The 13249-nt window shown below is 43.8% G+C and overlaps 1 protein-coding gene across 1 annotated transcript in view; it reads right to left on the reverse strand.

The window, feature by feature from the left end:
- Positions 1-8014: 8014 nt before the first annotated feature.
- LOC146785551 (uncharacterized) overlaps positions 8015-13249 on the reverse strand; it is a 96821-nt gene continuing 91586 nt past the window's right edge. Inside the window, exons 5-6 of the mRNA XM_085633067.1 lie at positions 12787-12895; positions 8015-8253 (exon numbers count right to left, since the gene is read on the reverse strand). Coding sequence (XP_085489193.1) covers positions 8015-8253; positions 12787-12895 — 348 coding nt within the window. The remainder of the gene's footprint in view (positions 8254-12786; positions 12896-13249) is intronic.

The raw sequence follows: 13249 nt of genomic DNA on the forward strand, positions 1-13249 counted from the left end.
AAAAAAAAAAAAGAATGATTGGGTCCCTCACCTCTGGGTACATTCATGTCCATTCAATTATGCCTGCCCAGGGAACTTCAATTCCCGGTGCGTGACCTTGCATGAATGATATGCTAGTGAGCGCCGTGGAAGAATAGACAAAAAAGGTTCTTTTACATTAAGGATGCTATTGATACCACAACCCAAAGACGAGGAAAAGCTTTTCAATGCATAACTTCCAGCCACACCTGTAAGTCATCTGTTCTGGCAAAAAAACGGGAACTGTGAGAGGAGGTTATCTCTGTGAACTTCACCCGCTGCCTGCTCTCAAGTCTGTTCTCAGCTGAGACAAATGACAATGTGGTGCTCAACTTTGGTGCACCGAAGAGACTCAGGTCTCTGTACCTCTATCTGCATTTTCAGGCATCAGTTCTGTACCAGTATTAGAGGACTGGGGTGAAGGAATGCAATCCTCGGGCCAAGTCCCAGGCAAAGAGATTAATAGGAAATTCCAAGAAGGGAAAAGCAAAAGATCAGAGGAAGGCGCAAGACCTAAAAGACCTTGCCCCGGCTCTCCCTCAGGTGAGCAAAGTACAGGCAATAGCAGCGTCAAGGGCAATATGTAGTACAATGAGGAATCTTACATTCTCGTTGACGAGATCTCCAAAGGTGTGCCATCATTGTTCTCTTTTGCCTTGAGCCCCATATTAGCGCAAATAACCAAAATTGAAGAAACCCTTTCAAAACTAAATTAATTGCCCGGGGAGGGTAGATTCGTGGGCCAGCAGAGAAAAAAACAAGAACAGATGAGTGCCATTGCTTTTATCGTGAGGGTCGCACTGCTTAGTTGGTGTTACTACATGTTTCTTAAACATACCCCCGCATGTTATCTTGTGGACGTGCACCGCTTAAGATTTCTGATAGTACAAATGTGACTTGGAATTTATTGTGTAGATGCGCGCCGCTAAGACTTTTGTGATTAAACTAAAGTTGCTTGAGATTTAATCGCACAGATGCGCACCGCTCAGTTGAGACAGCTAAGACTCTGATCATTGAACTAATGTTGCTTGGCCTTTATTCTTGCAGATGTGCACCACATAGTTGAGACAATTTTATGAAAAACCCCTATGTACATTGCAAAAACTCTAATTGAGAACAACAAATATTTAACCGAGTAGATAGAAGACTTACGGTTCTTCCCCTCAAAATTGCCAAGGCTGTGAATAGAACAGTCCTTAAGAACTAAGAGTCCCAATGGGTATACCCAGAGGATGTGGAAGTAACAACATGAACATTAGATTACTACCCAATATCTGGTGCATGCCCTTAGCCCCAAAGAAACCTCACGTTTGGTAGAGTTGACCAGGGCTTTATCACACATGCCACGAGGCCCAAACATTGCGACAGGAAAACGTAGACTTGCAACGGAGATATAAACTACATGCTAATCTTTTGGACAGTAGAAAGATCGAGAAAGAAAAAGAGAAACCCCCGTTCTTCAGCCTCCTAGTTTTGGGATGGGTTTAGGGAAGAGTGCTGCAGTACCATTGCCTCCAGTTTCAGCAACAGTCCTACAGGCCCTCAATGTAACAGTCACCACGCCCACAACTGTGCCTCTGGCTCCTCCTGAAAGAGTTTTTGGCAACAGTATTAAGTATAATATTTTCAAAAATCTGCATCAGCTGCGATTTTTGTGTCACCCTGCGGCCTTCCCTAACGATGCTTCCAAAGTAGCCTTTATCATTTCTTACATGGGAGGCAATGCTACCATGTGGCCTATTTCTCTTGTAGAGAGGAATAACCTTCTTCTTTATGATTTTGTCCACTTCAAAGAAGCGATGCGAAAACCTTTTGCCAAACATCTATTTATCCAAGCTAGCAACAAGCTTTTAAACCTATGTCAGGGAGGTAAGGATCTGCTTACCTATATTACTACCTTAAACTAGCTAGTCCCTGAAACCAACTGGCCTGAGGAAAAGCGTACTTCTTTATTTTACTGAAGGTGGAGGGATGACCTCGAGGATATTTTGATCCAGATTGGCCCGATTAATATTCTGAAATCATTGATTTAGTGGTGAAACTAGATATTTGATTAGGAGTAAGAAAGGGAGAACGATCTTGAGGGGACACTATAGTGGTCATAGTAAAAACTGAAAAGAAGAGCCAACAAAAAATGCTCAGGATCCACCTGAACCAATGTAAATTGGGGGGCTTTGGGGCCCTCTGTCTAAAGAAGAAAAGGACAGAAGGAGAAAACTCAACCTTTGTCTTTATTGTGGTAAATCCGGACACTTCACTTGTGAGTGTCCAAATAAACCAGGTATTACCAAGAAAGTGATTGGAATGGTAGAATCTGGCCCCAGCCTCTCGGAAAACTTGCTTACCAAGCATGGAAAATCATGTGATCTCAAAAAACATTGCCAATCCCATCAACAAAGTACCAAGGCACTTAACCATCATCGTGACCTTTATAACTTCAAAAAAGGTTTGGAAAGTGCTCCCTATACTTTTGGATTCAGGGGCCATGGGCAATTTTTGGGATTGTGGCCTAGCTACCTGTTTTAGGAATCCCCAAGATAGAGAAAAAGGAGCCTGAGCCCATGAGAGCCATGGATAGCTCAGATCTTTCTTTTGGACTTATAGTTCAGCTGGCTTTTCCTCTTACTATAGAGTGCACCAAAAGCCATACAGAAAGTATAAGTTTTGATTTAAACAATACCCCAGCTTTTGGAGCCATCTTGGAAGCACCCTGGCTGCAACGCAATAACCCCAAAATTGATTTGGTACTATGAAAGATTACTTTTGACTCAAAATATTCCTGGCATTCTGTTATCAGGAAGTATCAAATGTGGTCACCCCTTTGAGTTGTACTTTTATACAAAGTATAGAAAAGACTGATATCCCTGAAGCCTACAGAGATTTTCAAGACATATTTTACGAACAAAAGGCTACTCAACTGCCACCCCACAGGTCGTATGGTTGCCGGATTGCCCTTGTCCCAGGAGCAGCTGTACCCTGTAGCAGGTTATACACTCTCATTATACATCATTCAACTTCACCAGTTTCTCTCCCGTTATTTTGTGTGCCCAAGAAAAACAGGTAGTTGCGCTCATGTCTTGATTAGCGTGGAGTCAATTAGGCTACCATCAAAAACCGTTATCCTCTACCATTGATCCCTATTTTTCTAGACCAAGCCCACCAGTCCAAGATTTACACCAAATTGGACTTACGAGGAGCTTACCATCCCATTAAAGTAATGGAGAGAAATAAATGGAAAACAGCTTTCCGTACCAAGTTCGGTCTTTTAGACTGCACAGTGATGCCATTATATCTTTACAAGCCCCCTGCAGCCTTCCAGTTGTTTATAAATGAAATTCTATAGCAGTTCCTAAACATCTGCGTTGTCTGCATAGTCGACATCCTCATTTACTCTTCCAGCAAGGATGAAAACAAAGTATGTTCGAGCCGTTCATCATCGGCTCCCTGAACACCAGCTATTTGCCTAGTTGAAACAATTTACCTTTCAGGCTACCACAATTGAGTTGCTAGGGTGCGTGATTTCACCCATCGATATTGTCATGGATCAATCAAAGGTTAAGGCCATTTTCAACTGGGGAGCCCCTAAAACCCTCAAGAAAGTTCAACGTTTTTTGGACTTCACTAATGTCTATCATCTGTTCATACCCCACTTCTCTGATACTGTAACTCCCACCACACGGTTAAGGAAAGGAAAACATTTTAATTGGACCAACGAAGCTGAAGTATTTTGCAAGTTAAAAAAAGGTTTGCTGAATCCCCGATTTACATCACCCAGATCCTGCCCAGCTATTTTTTTTAAGCTAATGCCTCTCAGGTAGTAGTGCGTGTGGTACTGTCCCAAAGAGACCCTGATTCAGGCCATTTCCATCCTGTAGCCTATTCCACAATAAAGCTCTTACGTGCAGAGCAGAACTACACGGTGGCGGAGAGAGAACTTTTAGCTATTAGCTTTCCAAGAGTGGAGACAATTTTTGTTAGGGGCCAGACACACGATAACCATTTACACAGATGACAGAAATGTACAGTTCTTTCAGACATCATAAGCTTTGGCACCAAGACAGTTATGCTGGTTACTGTTTTACAATGAATTTGATTTTGTCATTACCTACTGCCCAGGGGCCTCTAAGCAAAAGGCAAACACGCTTTCTTTTCTAGGGTTCTGCTCTATGGAGAAAGAGGCAGACCGAACACAAAATATAATTCTGCAGGGTAAAATCATCGCCTTATGTACTTCAAAGGACTTCCTAGGAAATGTAGGACAGCAGCCCTCGATATCAAGCCACCCAAAGGGGTAGATAAGAAGGATAACCTACTGTATCTCAAAAAGAGATTATACATTCCCTATCAAGTATTGAGAGACACCATCTTATATTGGAATCATAATACTACCTCAGCAGGACACCTTGGAGAAAAGAAAACCATAGACGTCTGTAAAAGATGGTTTTGGTGGCCCGACTTTACCTGCAGATGTTAAAAACTGTGTTCAAACTTGCCCCACATGTATCTGTTAGAAGCCACAACACACATCACCTTCAGGGTTGATATGTCCGTTAAAAGAACTATTGATGGATGGAATGCATAACAAATCAAAACATTCACCCCCAGTCAAGAGATCTGGGTTAAATCCATCATTCTTTTGCTCACCATGCCACCCCAGTTTAGACCTGACCATATGCAAATTAGTCTTGACCCTGTGCCTCATGGGAACAGTCCAGCCCGAATTGCCAAGCCAGGTCCTCCCTGGACCGGAAACAAGCATCCGAGGACCGGTTTGGGGGTTTCACCCCTCTTCAGCCAGGATAGCTTTATTCCAGTGGCATGGAGAGCATGGGACTCACGTCTGAGCATACCCGTCCCACTCGGGGTGACAAATGCAATGGTATGTCCGTTACCCATTCCCTCGTCATCCCTGCATACTCTTAGCATGGACTTTGTCACTGATTTAACTGTGTTCAATGGTTATTCAGGAGTGTTAGTAATCATAGATTACCTGACTAAGATGGCACACTCTGTACCACTCAAACAATTAGCATCAGCTAAAGAATTAGTTTCCAATATCTTGGTTTCAGATTGAGGACCCCAATTTGTATCCAAGTTTTTACGAACCTTCTGTTCATTGCTAGGATCTCACATTTATTTGTCTTCAGCTTACCATCCACAGATGGATGGACAAACAAAACTAGTGAATCAGTCTATGGAGCGAATTTTGCGGGGTTTAGTTTCCGATTGGTCCAAAGATTGGAACAATTCTCTCCAGCTTGCAGAATTTGTGTATAACAACTGTTCACATACTGCTAATGTGGTTTCCCCATTTTCCTGCCTCTTAGGCTATCACCCAAGAATGCTTCCATTAGAGACAGTTAAACCTACATCCAAGGTCCTGTCAGTGAATACCCATAATCAGAATTTGTGTAACATTCAACAGACAGTATGACTTCACATCTCACTATATCAGGGTCACATGAAAAAACAATCAGATAAGCATAAAAAACCTGGACCACGGTACCAAGAAGGAGATCTGGTATGGTTATCCTCCAAGAAGTTACAAATGGGTGGGTTCGAGAAACTATGCCCCTGGTATCAAGCCCCTTTTTCCATAGCAGAAATTCTCACTCCAGTTACTATAAAACTCTCCTTACCTGACAATTACAAAATACATCCAGTGTTCCATGTTTCTTTATTGTGACTTGCCCAAGTAACACTCAGGCTACTCCACCACCACCCTCAGTTAAGGTCAAAGGGCACTGGGAATTTCAAGTCCATATAATTATGGACTCAAAGAGAATCAGGGGGGTGCTGCACTACCCAATTGCTTGGAAAGAGTTCGGCCCGTAAAATCATTCTTGGGAACTGGTGCCAGCAGCGCATGCTCCACATCTGGTGTGCCTTTTTCATCTCTACTTTCCTTCCAAGCCTGGCCGCATAACTAGACTCATGGGGAGGACTGTCAGGGTTCATGACACATCTTGCCTTGTTTGCCAGTTGACCAAGGTCTGTTACTAAATTAGGCAATGCCCATACTCCTTCAACTTCCCACAGGGACAATCCCCCTGCTTCCCCCTTTTTGTTCTTGCCAGCATAAATCTTGTACATTACTAATATAACAATAAAATACATGAAAACCCGTACTGACACCATTGGTTCTAGTATTATAACTTAACACGTGCAGCCTTTTGACACTTGGACAAATCACATGTGCTGCCTCATGACTTAATCACACCCCTCCAGTGGGCAAGACTGACCTTGTGACTAGGTGGTCATCTTTACTGGGGGAAGAGTATAAAACCATGCCCCAGTCATCACCCTTTGCTTGGCTTTGTTCCTTGGTTCTCCAGAGTGTCTGCTCTCCCTGCTCTCTCTTTACCTGCTGAAGTCCAATTCTTCGGATCCTTCCCCTCTTCTAGCTCCACACTGCAACCTCTGCCGATGCCCCAAAAGAGAAACTTATATGAAAACAAGAAGAGATAAGTAAATGGTTTTATCACGTGGCCGCACTCCGCTCAGTTGCCATGACTACATGTTTCTTGAACTAATGTTCCCTTGTGTGTTATCACGCGGATGCACACCGCTTAACATTTAATGAGAGAACTAATATCTTTTGGCATTTATTGCGCAGACACACACCGCTAAGACTTTTGTTATTGGACTAATGTTGCTTAGAATTTAACACACAGATGCGCACCGCTTAGTCGAGACAGCTAAGACGTTGGCGATTGAACTAATGTTGCCTGGCATTTAATTGCACGGATGTGCACTGCTTTGTTGAACTAATTTTATGAAAACACCTTATTCAGGTTGCAAAAACTCTCGCTGCGAATAACTAAGATTTAACTGAGTACATTGAAGACTTAAGTCGTGTTAAAAGGTGCTCCAGGAAGTTGGAGATACCACATCACTCCTACTAAAGATACCTGGTTCTTCTTCTCTATACCCCTCCCCACTCCACATTTTGACACTTTACTCCTCCCTAGGCTACACCACTTCACTTTATGCCACTCTACAAAATTCCCTCTATGCCACTATACTCTACAACACTCTACTCCACTCTATGCCAATCCACTCTCCTACACTACACCACTCTATGCCACTCCACTCTTTGGCAATCTTCTCTGCTCTGCATCACTCTATGCAACTCCTTCTATACCACTCCAAGTTAGTTTACTCCACTCCGTGCCACTCCGCTCTGCGCCATTCCACTCTAGGACATTCTATGCCCTTCCACTCTACTCCCTCCACGACACTCTATGCTTCTTCATACCATTGAGCAACACTCTGCGCCACTCTGCTTTATGCCATTAACATTTACCCATGTTGAACAGTATTCAGGCTGGTGTATAACATGTCTAAAACACATTGGCAAAGCCACTAGCTCATACATGTTATGTTATGTTATGTTAAATAGTTTGTAAAGCGCGTGAATCACCCCCGAAGGGGTCTCTCAGCGATGGCAGAACTGTGCTGGGGTAATGTAGCGGTGTCATTCTGAGAAAAGGGTGGTCTTTAGTATCTTTCTGAACCCAAGGTAATCGGAGCATTGTCTAAGCGGGAGGGAAAGCTGATTCCAGACCAGTGGTGCTTGGTAGGAGAAAGATCTGCCTCCTAGCCGTGCTCTCTTTATCCTCGGAATGAGTAACAGCGATTTGGAGCCTGATCTCAGGTCGCGGTTGGGAATATATTGGAGGAGCCTTTCAGTCAGGTAGGAAGGGCCAGGGCCCCACAGTGCTTTATGAGTCAGACAACAGAGCTTAAACTTGACTTGTTTCCTCACCGGCAACCAATGCAGTTGCCGAAGCAGCGGGATAGAGGCAGATCTGCCTGGGGCTTTGGTGACCAGTCGTGCTGCGGTGTTTTGCACCACTTGCAGACGGCTAAGGGCAGATTAATTAGCAGCGGCCATAAGGGCGTTGCAGTAATCCAGTTTATTTAATACCAGAGCCTGAACAATTGTCTTGCGAAAACAGTCCGGGAGATAAGGAAGAGCTTTCCTCAAAAGGCGCTATGTAAAGAAGCATGCACTGACGGTGTGAGAAACGTGATCCTTCATAGACATGGCCTGATCAAAGCGAATACCAAGGTTTTTTACTGTAAGTTTAGGCAACGGAGCGGGGCCCAGCTCAGTTGGCCACCAAGTTGGTGACCACATGATGGGGGCATCTCCATAGAGGATGATCTCCGTTTTGCTGGCATTTACCTGCAAGAAATTTCCACTCATCCACTCCGAAATGGCCAGCATACCTTGGGAGAAACAGGTTTGGGCGGTCAGTGAAGATTTATCAAAAGGGAAGATGAGTTGGGTATCATCCGCATAAGATATGGGGATGAACCCAAGGGATCTTAGGAGAGGAGCAAGGGGGGCCACATAGATGTTGAACAACGTAGGGCTCAAACAAGAGCCCTGTGGCACACCCTTGGTCAGACAGTCGGTGGTGGAGCGAAAAGGGCCAAGGTTCAGGGTTTGTGTGCGGTTAGTAAGGAAGCTAGTTACCCAACTAAGCGCCGTACCCCCTAGTCCTGCCCCTCTTAATCTTTCGAGCAAGGTCAGATGGTCAACCGTATCGAAAGCGGCGGAGAGATCTAAAAGGACCAAGATGGCAGATTGTCCCTGATCGAGCGTCCATCTGATACAATCGGTAACAGCTACCAGGGCAGTCTCGGTGCTGTAGTTTGAGCGGAACCCTGATTGGGACGGGTCCAGGTAGCCAGTCGCTTCGATATGGTTCGAGATATGTTTGTTCACATATTTCTCGAGGACCTTGCTCAAATAAGGGAGGAGGGAGATAGGGCGAAGGTTGGCAAGGTCATCCATAGGAAACTTGTTATTTTTACGCAGTGGGATGAACTGTGCAGCTTTCCAGGAGAGGGGAACTAGCCCCTTACTTAAAGAGGAGTTAAAAAGCAGGCTGACAGGGTCTGCAAGTGCATAAGCAAGAGACGTCCCTATTCTTGCAGGCATAACATCTAAGGGAGAGCCGGATTTAACATTGCACAATAATGTGGCGGTCTCATCCCGTGAGAGGGGAGGAAGGGTCAGCAAGGTTGTGTGTTTGACAGTAGGGGATTTCACAGTGTCATCAGACAGTGAGGTGTGGCAGGGTTTAGAGAATTTGTCATAGATGGTATCAGTTTTTTGTATGAGAAAAGAGCTGATTTTATTGCAGAGAGACTGGGAATGATTATTGACCAAATCACAAGCTTTCGGAGAAGTGAAGTCTTGCAAAATTTGGTGGAGGATTTTAGGCGCATTACCTGCTAGCCTTAATTGTGAAGCTATATATGTTCTACGGGCTTGTTTAATTTCTTTATGATAAAGAGTTAGCACGGCTCTAAAGTTTGCTTTATCGGTGTCTTGGTGGGTGCGTCGCCACTTTCGTTCCAGATTTTTGCATCAGCTTTTCGTTGTACGTAGTACCAGGGTGAACCAGACCGCCAAAGTGTTCCTAGGGGCTTTAGAACATATCTTTACAGGGGCAATAGAATTGATGGCCGCTAAAACAGTAGTGTTAAAAAGGGTGAGATTATCTTCAATATTGTTGGTCAGGGGATACCTTGGAGGAATAAAAGCTAATGAGAAAGACTCTGGATTGATTTTAGACCATTGTCTATAGGAGAATCGGATGTGTGCTGCCGTAGAAGAGGGCGTAAAAGGGTACTGCACTTGAAAACTAATAAGAGCATGATCAGTCCAGCACATAGGGTGAGGGGCTTTACAGATTAGCCGGTCAGTGTTAGAAAAAATGATGTCTATAGTATGACCAGCCGTGTGTGTGGGACCCTCATTTTTTTTGGTAAGGTGCAGTGTGGAAAGATCAGAAACAAAGGCTGATATTTCGGGAAGCGAAAGATTGTCGCTATGTATATTAAAATCACTTAATAATAGGAAGTTCTTAGAAGCAATCACATGGGGGGCTATTAATTGAGAAGAGAAATCCTTTATAGGGCGAGGGGGGCGATAGACCAATGCCCCTCTCCAAAAATCGTGGGTGACCATTTCCATTTTAAAGATCAAGATTTCAATTTGGGTATTGGTGCGTTGGTCTAGGATAGAGATTTTTGCGCGATCGTTATGAATGATTGCAACCCCCCCCCCCCCCCCCCACCCCCCCCCCCCCGGTTTTCAGCTGCCTGTCGAGCCCCTGAATCCTATAACCATCGGGGATGGCGATCTTAATATCTGGGCCACTGGTGAGTTTCAACCAAGTCTCAGTCAGGAAACCCACATCAGGTAAGTCGGTCGTTAGTAAGTCCCAGATCTCTGATGCGTGTTTTGGGAGCAATCTCACATTACTTAAAAAGCCCTTCCAGTGGTTGTGCTGTAAGGTATTAGGAGTCGGGATATAACTATTGCTGGTCATGTTAATGTCCGGGAACGCAGGGGGCCCGGTATCATACTGCCCAGGGATATATACTGAGGGGGCATTCTGTAGAATTTCAGCTTCCCAGTTACTCTGAAATCTACATTGTGTGCAGGTAATGGGTCCTTCCAGAGAGTGTGGCACCACATTGTGGCATGACAAACTAGTCAGAGGCGACCTAGCACAAATGAGCCTAAGTTCAGCACCACTATATACTAGTTTGCACTTACTAGGATTGACTGTGAAAGTGGCATAGTCCCTGGCGCCTGGCGATGTCCGGGTGCAGACGGGCTTGCCTTTGGCGCGCCTTTGGCGCTCCGCCGGCGCGCTTGCGCCATGGCCCTCTAAGTAGTGTGTGCGGAGCAGACGCTAGACTGCTCCCCACGTTACCTCCAAGATGGCGGGCGGGCGGGAGTCGTGTAATGCGGTGCAAAAAACACATTGGGGCTCCGTCCAGACAATTTGGAGGAAGAATGCAGGCGGTAAGATCAGCCACAATATACAAAATAGATATTAAAAAGAGTTTAAAAGGTGTATTTGACTTAAAATTCAATCAGGGTAAAAGCACTCTTAAAAAACTCGGTAAAGGAAATTGATATAAAAGCCACAAGTGACAACAATTACTGCACTCAAGACACCTTGCACAGCGCGGCAGCCTCGATCTCCCGGCTCAAGCCTCAGGAGATGTCGACATAGGCAAGACCTATTGAATTTGTCAATGCTTGTTTGTGAGAGCCTCGTTCTGTACCGTTTTTATGTTTCTTCAAAAACAGTTTCAATGCAGGCGCCATTATGGGGACTGAAGGAATTTCAAAAGTTGTCCCCAGGGGCTAATGGCCGATCTTTACATTGAGAACTCCCATCTCACTTTTTAGAAAGCAAAGAATGCAAATGGGTACGATGCATGGACACTTCTTCCTTTATGCAATGCTCTTTAGGGTGACAGGGTTTTCTGGTAGTCCACAAGGGTCGCCATTGTGCTAGGAGATTATACAGAGAGACCTGTGATGTGAGGGCTGTGTGGAGGTGAGAGCCGTGTAGTCAGACAAATCATCCATGGCTGCTTGCCTAATGGCTGGGGACTTGCAATCCTCAGAGGAGATTTAGGATGAACACTACTGTCCAACCATGAAGATGCTTTCTTTAAGGTTTGTGTGTGGGAGAAACAATGCCTTTTTCCTCCAGATCCTACTCCTCCTCCTCCTGGACCAGCCTCTGCTTCTCCTAATCTTGGTGGATGGTCGTAGCTACCGATATTGTTGCTTGGAGGGGGATCGGATTCTCTCCTCGGATTACACGCCATCCTGCTTTTATGGATGGTTCAGCATCATAGTACAGCTCAATTTCCCTAGTACCTGGAAGATTTCAACAGATGGAGTATATCACATCCAATTTTGGTTCAAATTCTCAACATAGTACCTTACATAAAAATTGTTCTGCAATTAAAGAAGAAAGTTAGTACCATTTGAGCCTAAGACAACATATGCTATTAAGGGTTAATCCAGGGATGACCTAATTATATCTAAAAAATGTAACCTTACCAGCTACAGCAACATAGATGACTGTTGTGAAGTTCCCCAATAAGGTCAGCTGCTGAACCTAAGTACTTCCAGATGGTGTTTTTAAAATATGTCCAGATCCAGCAGTTATACTGATAAGATGTAGGTTCAATTGATATTAACAATCTAAAAAAATTATCATGGCAACAAATGCAGATACTTTAAAGCAGGCTTTTCCAATGAGTAACTTGTGAGCTACTTGTAGCACTCCAGCTGCCTGTACGTAAATCTTGTGTGTGCTGCCCTGCCTACTGAATTTGAAGCTTTTGCTTGGTTGAAATAATAGAGGAATACCAAAATTGTAAATGATAAGCGGGTATTCGAGATGGAAATGTGTGTATTTTCAGAACCCTTTAGGTGATGTTTGTAAGAAAATAGTGGACTTTGTAAATATTTTAATACATTATTCAAGTGGTGAGGAGAGACATATTACTTCTATTATTACCTTTGTTTCTGGGACAATCTAGCTATGGTTCTTGTGTATTACCCATATAGAGGCATTTCAAATTGCTAAAGCATTTTTTTTTAACATTATTAGACGCAACTTTGTCTGAGGCACTGGGGTGATCATTGCTGGCAATCTTGTATGGAGTGCCCACTAATGTAAGCTTGTGTGATAGGGTCCCTACTACAACAGATCTAATAGTAGCTCTGGGTGATATTCATTGAACATTAGCAGATCAGATTACATAAAAGGTTGGAGACCCCTGCATCAGAGAGACATACAGGAGGTTACTCACCTCTATTATTACTTTAACCTGTAAACTTTTAATATACTAGCAAAAAAAAGAGAAAAAAGTTAGCGAAAGTACTAATGATGATATGTAGATTTTAAGATCATAGGTGCCCATACTTACATGACGGGTAGATGTGAAGGGGTCTAATTGCTGCTGCCAGGATGTTCCCTAGTGTCCGAGTTGAAGGTCTTTTGAATGTTGACACCAGGGGCGATTTGAATGACAGAAGCTGACAGGAAAGAGAGAGGCATACATAGGGAGTAAGTCATTGTAAATCAAAGATGACAATGCTAGGTATATGTTTTAGTACTCCGGTTTAGATAGACAACAATTTTGTGATAGTTAAACTGAGGCCTAATGTATCATAGTGCTACCCATACACTGACAAATTTCAGTGGCAATTCACTTTTTTTTAAATTATTTTTTTTATTTTGCCCAAAAAAAACGCTTATTATTACGTCATGACATTTTCTGCATACATAGTAAACAAGCATTGGCATAGCAAATAGGTCTCGCCTTTGGCACCTTATAAGTGTTTATCCAGAGATATTGACTTTGCCTATGTCTTTAAGCTGTTCTGTAC

Source organism: Triturus cristatus, chromosome 11 (genome assembly GCF_964204655.1).
Source record: "Triturus cristatus chromosome 11, aTriCri1.1, whole genome shotgun sequence".
Classification (NCBI taxonomy): Eukaryota; Metazoa; Chordata; class Amphibia; order Caudata; family Salamandridae; genus Triturus; species Triturus cristatus.